The sequence below is a fragment of the Cucurbita maxima genome, unplaced genomic scaffold (genome assembly GCF_002738345.1).
Source record: "Cucurbita maxima cultivar Rimu unplaced genomic scaffold, Cmax_1.0 Cma_Scf00016, whole genome shotgun sequence".
Lineage (NCBI taxonomy): Eukaryota > Viridiplantae > Streptophyta > Magnoliopsida > Cucurbitales > Cucurbitaceae > Cucurbita > Cucurbita maxima.
This window is the reverse complement of record NW_019272032.1, coordinates 2,119,753-2,128,155: the sequence shown is the minus strand read 5'-3', so window position 1 is coordinate 2,128,155 and position 8,403 is coordinate 2,119,753. Positions and strand designations below refer to the sequence as shown.

The 8,403-nt window shown below is 36.8% G+C and overlaps 3 protein-coding genes across 5 annotated transcripts in view; 2 read left to right on the top strand and 1 right to left on the bottom strand.

Moving 5' to 3' along the window:
• Positions 1–1,275, top strand: part of LOC111490750 (zinc finger protein WIP2-like) — a 2,667-nt gene extending 1,392 nt beyond the window's left edge. Inside the window, exon 2 of the mRNA XM_023139339.1 lies at positions 728–1,275. Within this exon, the coding sequence (XP_022995107.1) occupies positions 728–1,177 (450 nt within the window). The 3' untranslated portion in view covers positions 1,178–1,275. The remainder of the gene's footprint in view (positions 1–727) is intronic.
• A 1,558-nt stretch (positions 1,276–2,833) lies between these two features.
• Positions 2,834–6,426, bottom strand: LOC111490760 (zinc transporter ZTP29-like). The gene is made up of 12 exons (XM_023139354.1): positions 5,998–6,426; positions 5,621–5,679; positions 5,340–5,432; positions 5,177–5,266; positions 5,029–5,107; positions 4,762–4,817; positions 4,522–4,578; positions 3,976–4,016; positions 3,796–3,863; positions 3,344–3,400; positions 3,123–3,240; positions 2,834–3,003 (listed from the first exon to the last, which is right to left on the bottom strand). Exons 1-12 carry the CDS (start codon positions 6,059–6,061, stop codon positions 2,955–2,957), a joined length of 831 nt encoding a protein of 276 aa, XP_022995122.1. The 5' UTR covers positions 6,062–6,426; the 3' UTR covers positions 2,834–2,954.
• A 329-nt stretch (positions 6,427–6,755) lies between these two features.
• The window catches only part of LOC111490785 (zinc finger A20 and AN1 domain-containing stress-associated protein 8-like), a 3,517-nt gene continuing 1,869 nt past the window's right edge, over positions 6,756–8,403 (top strand). Inside the window, exons 1-2 of one of the 3 annotated variants that reach the window (XM_023139395.1) lie at positions 6,756–6,875; positions 7,021–7,102. The gene's annotated coding sequence lies outside the window, so the exon portion shown is untranslated. The remainder of the gene's footprint in view (positions 6,876–7,020; positions 7,103–8,403) is intronic. The other 2 variants (XM_023139396.1, XM_023139397.1) reach the window with 2 other exon arrangements.

Genomic DNA, 8,403 nt, shown 5'->3' with positions numbered 1-8,403 from the left:
TTTTTTTTTTTTTTTTTTTTTTTTTTTTTTTTTTTTTTTTTTTTTTTTTTTTTTTTTACCCATTTGCTTTTCAAAATTGACTCGGAAGTTGATATCATTTATGAAGTTGAAACTCCTGAATATTTTGCCTCAAAAGAACTGAGAGTGATGACATACAAGAAAATATCCTCAGTGCTACAACTTTATGTGTCTACTTTCAAAACCCCTACTTCATACAAATCTTTCAAACAAATTTATCAAACATATACATAAAATACTTTAAATATCAAACCCTTTCCTAATCTGTGTTAGATCTCGATGTTAGATCTCGAGTTAGATCCATAATGACAGTTGACTTTTCTTGACAAATGTTTTAGTTTTTGAACTAGGTTGAATTCCTTGTTCTTTAAAGTTTTACTTTACTGATGTCTTAACTATTTAGTTATACTCGTTACGGAGTTTTCTTGTTTTTTTTAAGGTTCTACTGATGTCTTAACTATTTAGCTATACTTGTTATGGGGTTTTCTTGTTCTTTAAGGTTTTACTGATGTCTTAACTATTTAGCTATACTTGTTACGGGGTTTTCTTGTTATGGGGTTTTCTTGTTCTTTAAGGTTTTACTGATGTCTTAACTATTTAGCTATACTTGTCACGGAGTTTTCTTGTTTTTTAAAGTTTTACTGATGTCTTAACTATTTAGTTATGCTCGATAGTAATGGAGTTTTGTTGTTATGATGACCCATGACAGATGCATATGTGGGGGCATGGATCACAATACAGAAAAGGGCCACAGTCACTAAGAGGAACACAGCCAACAGCAATGCTAAGGCTCCCATGTTATTGCTGTGCACCAGGGTGCAGAAACAACATAGACCATCCGAGGTCAAAGCCACTAAAAGACTTCCGAACCCTTCAAACGCATTACAAACGAAAGCATGGAATCAAGCCATTTACTTGTAGGAAATGTGGGAAAGCCTTTGCTGTTAGAGGGGATTGGAGAACCCATGAGAAGAACTGTGGGAAGCTTTGGCATTGCACTTGTGGGTCTGATTTTAAGCACAAAAGGTCTTTGAAAGATCACATAAAAGCCTTTGGACATGGACATGCAGCTTATGGGATTGACTCTTTTGACGAAGATGATGAGCCTGCTTCCGAGATTGAACACGATAACGACTTGTCTCACAGCAATGGAGATTGATTGATTGATTTATAACATAATATGTTGTGAGTTTAATGTTTCCTTGCACAATTCTGATAGCTTTGTACTTTGACATTGGAGTTCGTTTTGAATCATGCTTCTTTCATCATGGCGTATACCCCCTGTACCTAACCAATTCGAGCATAGTTCAGCATCTAAAACAAGAACTAATGAGCCATGACTCATCATAATTAAGCAATTAATTAAGACAAGAAATTTTGAGATGGAGGGACTTATGGGAGTAGAGAGAGAGGGAGAAGGATAATAAGGAGGGTTTAATGAGATGTCATCTCAAGGAAGTTTGAGGTGGCAGAAAGAGGACTGTAAAAAAAAAAGAAAAGGGAAGGGAAGGGTAAATGAAAAGGAGCAGTTATAGTAGTTATTAGGGAAAAGAGATTTAGAAAGATGAAACGAATGGTGATTTAACAGAACAGTAAAAACAAAGTATAAATATGCGATTCTTTTCTTGTTAAATCTGTACTCCTTCATTTCCAGTGTTCTGTCTCGCAGCACTTATAACTATCTGTCTGCCATTCAGACATGATGGATCCAAGTTTCACCCTTTCTACCTTTTTTTTTTTTTACTTTTACTTTTACTTTTACTTTTACTTTTATTTTTAACAAAGTCGGGTAGTTAAATAAGAGTAGTAGCCAATTTGAACATAGCACAGTTTGATGTTTATTGACTGAGTCCAAATTTGAGCTTTATTAGATGGAAGTTAATGGATTTAGTTCCCCACATTGATTCATTCCTTACTTAGCTTTTGCTTTTTGACACCATCAACTATAAACAACAACACAAGCCTTTCACTACATTGTTCTAAAAGAAAAGGTACAACTTTTTGATTTATTGTAAAATAATTCCAAATGAATTAGATTAAAAATTAAAAATACCCACTTTTGTTTTTTTTTTTTTATTTAATTTAATTTAATTAAAAAGAAAAGTAAAAATACTGCGTATTATTATTAATAAACTTTTAGATTAATGAAAAAGATGGGCTTTTTCCCAAAGCAGATTTTTGAGAGTTCAAAAAGTTCTTTTCTAACTTTTGCTTTCCCTTTTCTACACATTTATAAATGCCACTTACCATACCAATAAATTTGGATGCATGTCGTGACCCGTTAGACTTGGTTGATTTTGTTAGAGAAGAATGGGGTCGTCTGTCTCCCATTGGTTAACCGATAAGATCTCTCGACGGTGGAAAAGGAACGAGTTGTGTGCAGAATTTAGTCGATTTGAATGAATAAAGAAGAAGAAGAAGAAGGGTTTATCGGTCCATCCACTGTGTTGAAACATTGTTGAATCTAAAAGGTTTCTTTTTCCTCTTCCCAATAAAGCTTGGTTTTGCTTTCTCTCTCTCTTAGGGGGTTACTTTAATTTCTTTATTCCTACAGCTTTAAACAAGATACACTCAAATGAGGCACATGAAGGTTAAGGAACCCATGAATCTGTTCAACATGCAAAATGGTTTAAGGTAAAATTTCCCCAACAATTCCCTTTGAAAAAGAAAATTTTAAAGTGTTGACAAGATTGGAATCCTTCTTCATGGTCTGCCCATCAAAATCACATCTTTCTTTCAATTTGCACTTACTTTCCTTTGATACGCAAGCCCAGAGGACATCACAACGTAAAACAAAGCACACAATCGTGAGATGGGGCCATTCATACCAGAATCAATGCTCATTTTACTCAACACACATATTCATTTTTCACTTTCTGATGAGCTCAAGAGTTTATATTTGTCATTTACAACAATGAAATGACAGGGAACACAAACTATACTATAAGCTCAAATCCTTCGGCAGGCTCATTTCCAAAGTAAAGGCTGCAAAACCAGCGAGATTGCTACATTAGATGCATATATATATATATATATATACATCAAGTAGAATGAAACAATGATGAACAAACGAGCCACACGCGCCTCGAACCATGTTTTCTTACCTTGCGGACATACAGGCCATTCCTAAGAAGACGACCTTCACGGCATGCTTCGGTCCAGCATAATCAAATGCCAAAGGCAACATTTCATGCAGAGTTAGGAACGCCATTACTCCACCAACTGGAAATAATGAAATACATACAATAAAACAGAGTCCAAAAGAAATCAAAATGTAATCCTGGAGCTCCTAATACAGGTAGGTAGGTATCATGTTTTACCATACCAGATCCTAGTAGACCTTCAAGAATTTCAGGACTCAAGCTGCTTGGAAACAAGTAGGCTGTACAAAAAAAGTGCAGTTATAATCATAAATCTGCCAGTATAATCATTACATTTAGTCAAATGTTCATACTTTAAGCCAGTAAATGATATCATTATCCAACGTTGGAAAGGTTCAAGCCCACCACTAACAAACATATCGGCCTCTTTAAGCTTTCCCTTTTGGGCTTCCCCTCAAGATTTTTAAAACGCATATGCTAGGAAGAGTTTTCCACACCCTTATAAAGAAAGTTTCATTCCCCTCTCCAATCGATGTGAGATCTCACTCTAACATTGATGTTCACATATCATTAACGTTGCTTACTATTACATTAATGCATAACTATCACTTGGGAAAGTAAGTGTTTAGGGAAAGAACATGTAGATTCAGCTTCTATTTAATGCAGGTGGACTTACCTACAATTATAACACCAAGGGGCTCAGCAAAGCCAGAGAGAGTAGCCAACTTGAATGCCTGCCATTTGCTGAGACCAACAAACCAACTATAAATTTACAATATTCGATCCTTTCAATTAGATATGGTGAAAACCTTGAGTTCACCGCAATTCATAGCATAAGCTGAAATTAAGTACTAACCTCTGTGTAGCAAAATAAACAGGAAGAGCAACAGCTACACCCTGCATAATGATACAAGGCAAATCATAGATAATTTCCTTGTGGCATTTCACATATAGTAGTTCATTTTTATTTCAGCATCAATCGAAGTCCAAAGAAACTGATCGACTGGATCATGCTAATGAGAGGTATTATGTAACAGCCAAGCCCACCGGTAGCAAATATTGTCCTTTTTGGTCTTTTCTTTTCGGGCTTCCCCTCAAGGTTTTTAAAACGCGTCTGTCAGAGAGAGGTTTCCACACCTTATGTTCCCCTTTCCAACCGACATGGGATCTCACATGTTTCAACATTATGACATCTAAAACAAACACTTTCCCACACCTTTTGAGTTCTTATCTGTTTAAGGAGGTACACGGTCCAATATTGAAACAGGGAAAGATTTGGGACAAACAAGACAAGGTAGAACATTCATTGTTACGACCAAGAAATTTAATATTAATCGTCACGCAAATGTAAGAGAACCAATGTCCACCGACCAGTGACAACGTCCCAAGTTAGAGAAAATACCTCTGGTATATTGTGCAAGGCAATGGCTAAGGCTAAGTTCAGACCAACACGAAGACCCTACATAAGATCGCCAACGAATAAGCAATATGTCTCACAAAAACCAACAACGATAAGATCGCCAACGAATTCCCGGTGGATCTTCCTTTATAAATCTCCAAATCAATGAAGAATAATAGTTGTGATACAAATATATACTACATTATCCAAGTTAAATTAAAGAAGGGATACGCTACGATATACCTTAATCGATCCAAGAAAAACAGCCATTCCTTCTGGAAAGTTATGTAAGCTTATGCCTGCATTTCAGTAAACTAAATCAATGATGTGTTCACTTCTCAGGATGTGTGGTTCTGTGGTGAAAGTAAATTGTTCAAGAGCATCGTTCCATGTATTTGCCTAAGCACTCAACTAGCTTGACCATCGAGTTTAAATAAACCGACGCATTTCTGGAAAAATTGATAGAGAACATAAACTTGTACCATTTGTACATGGTAGTTGTATGAGTACCTATTGCTGTTATTATGCCACTGAATAGAACCTGACGACGATGCTTTTTCATAACATCCTTTCCCCCATCATCCTCGTCCTGTTATCCAATATAGTGTCAAATTCTAGAGATAAATTGATATCAATCTTTTTAATAATGCTTTGCTACCTTCTTTCTTTTGATATCTGAACCAGGAGCAAGTGTGGGTTCTGGGACAAAATGAGTAACAAAAGCAAACAAGATCACACCTGCAAAAAACTGCAGTACCAACAACATGTCATTTCATAAGTGCACAGGTAGAAATCATTCAATCAAGGCTTATGACAAATACCCAAAGATTTCCTTTCAAGAACCCAATTGAATTAATAGCATTATGAGCTAAATCCAGGAACGAAATGCTCAGCATTAGACCAGCAGCAAAGCCCTGCAATTAAGACCAGGTCATTTAGACGAATCCATGGAATAGGCACAGGGAGCTTAAACATAAAATAAGAGATGAGAAAATGGATGTTAGCCTTTTATCACCATGAACAATATTCCAGGATTGAATTTATGCTACAAGGCTACACTCCCACTCCAAAACAACCAAAAAATGAAACTTCCAAGCATCACCTGTAAGAGACCAAGCATCTTCAAATTTGGGGCACCGCTAAGAATCACCAAAAGCGCACCTGTTCCAAATGTTATGAACACGAATGAGTCTGGTGCTTTAAAATGCTCATGGACCAGAAGTGATGAGCAGGTGTCAAGGCTCAATAGGGATACTAAGCCACTAAGAATTGTAAATAACTAAGTCTGAAATCTTTCATTAATGTGAAAGATTCTGCATATTATTCAATGAACATTTCAAATTAAATTTGACCTCAAGACCCAACTACCAAATACTTCAAAACATAACCAAAGATGATCAAGAGCAAAGAACAAACGAAAATAAAACAAGAAACAGACAACACCCACAAAGCATATTAAAGAAAAAACTTGGGACTGACCTAGAGAAGTACTGAATCCACCCACAAGCGAAAGTGCAAGAGCTACCAACACCTGAGAAGCCATGGATGCCTTCTTGGGTCGTACCCCCAATTCAAAGGCGTCGATAAGAACAGTAATAAACCCCCCCGAAAAGATTGGAGGGTCTTTATCGCTTCCAAATTGAAAGAAAATGACGAAAGAAAGCTAAGAACAGGGACGAATGTCGAAGGGGTATTAGGCGGACGAGTGAGAGAGGTGAGTGAATGGTAGAATGAGCGAGAAATTTGGCGCCGGAAGCGACGCAATATATATAGGGATTAAAGGAAGTGGATTGCGCGCGTGGGGGAATCATTATGGCGAAAGGAAGAGATGGTTTGGGAAAGTGGTCCAAGAAAGTTGGGTTTTTGGTATCGGTTTCGGCTTCTGAATCCATATTCCTGTTTATCTTACATACTGGTTTATCCTTAACTTATGCTTCCATTCCTTCTATCCCCTACGCTTCCTAAAACTATATCATTTAATTTGCTTCACTTTTCATTCAATCTTTCATTTTTGTTCTTCCTAACTCAAACCCTTTCTCTCGTTTCCTTTGATATCGTAATACACGCAGAGGAATACTTTCTATAGGCTTTTGGAGAGCACAACTCAAACCTTGGAAAGCCCAAAGCAAAGACAACAATATCATAATGTGGAAAGTGGATGGGTTGATTTTAAACAACCAATAGAAAGAAGGCACGTGGATATGCTCGGCAGTGTAAAAGGGTTCTGTGCTCGATATAATCCATATTATTAACTACAGAGTTCTAAGCCTACACGGGCAGAGAGAAGAAAACGCTCTCTTTCTCTCTCTTCTCTCTGGCTCTGCTTCTCTTTCCTCAGTGATTCTAAAACTGTTCAGGTTAGGTTTTCAAATTCCTTCCTCTATTTGCGCCAATTTGTTTGGATTACATCTTAATTTTTCTGTTTTTAGTGATTACTCCCGAGTAATTCCACTTCGCCTCTGATTTCCTTTTGTCGTTTCTTATATATTTTATATTCGTTAGAAGCCGGGGGTTTAATTTCCATGGGATTCTGAGTTATTCGATCGAGCATAAAGATTCGTCTATCAGAGATATCTATTGTCAGGTTAGGGCTTATGTTCTGTACCTCGTGTTGGTTTCACTGAATACTCCTATTGAACTATGATGTTCAGTTGTTGTATATGAACAGAGTGGAGCTCTGGGTAACTCTTATAGACTTCTTATATTGTGATTTTGGGTTTCCCTGTTAGTGTTCGGAGGCAGTTAGGTTTTTTTATTGGCTACTGATTGGTGTTCGTGGTTTTGCCAGACTGTGGATTCCATGGAAACATATTAATTTTTTTCATGTGATTCTATCTGGTGATTGTATTACAAGTCTCGTATGAACGTTCTCTTTTGCAATTCGATTACTAGAAATGCGGAACACGTGAGAACGGTTGTGAAATTTAGCTTTAAATCACTAGAGCGAGACAGTCCCTTTGTTCTCCTTTAAACAGTCCTCTCTCGGTTATCCATTTCAACTAGGAAAACCACCACTCTCTGTCTTGACTAACTTCTCGTGCATAAATTTCATGTGGAAGGCAAAGTAAGGTTTAAGAATTCCTCAACACAGGATGGACGAGGGGGCTTTAATGAGGATGGAACTTAGGCTTGTTGACTTCCATTTTATCTTTTCCTACTTACCAGTCTCACTCTCCGTCCGATAGTACCAAGTCAACTGCTTAAAAGCATGTCCCTTTGCTGAAAGATGAATGTGGCAGAATAATTGGTGGTTTAAAGATTTAAATACGGTGAATATTTGTTCAATGATCTGTTGTTTTGGCTAAACTTAGTATTCAATATCTAAACTACAAGTCAAATTTATTTTCTTTAGGCATTGATCTAACTATTTATTTCAAGTTTATTTGGCACAGCCATCATGCTCCGCAGCCAACCACCCCGATTCCATCTTCCATCCCGATATATGACGTAAAGAATCTTCATTGTCGGCATAAACTTATCTATATCAATGTATTGTTTGTAGTTAAAATTTGGAATGGTAGTGTGTTAAGAGTACCAAGTGATATAAGTAGAAGTCGAGGACCAGAGTGATATAGATAGAAGTTTATGAACGAAATTGTGTAATTGGTCTTTGGAGCTTATTATACTTTTTCACATGATAGTGCTCCATGCTTTTAAATATAAATGTAGTCCATCTCAAATTTGGTTTATATTGTTTCACTTTTGTTTTTCAGAAAAATATATTGCATCCTACTTCCTTCAACTATAATTATTGTGTGCGTAACTGGGTTTATTTCAATGGCATCTCTGTTTGAGAACGTACTTATCAGACAATGGATTGGAATTTTGTCATAGCGTTGTGAGATAAATAATCGTAGACATACCCCCCCCCCCCCCCCCCCCCCC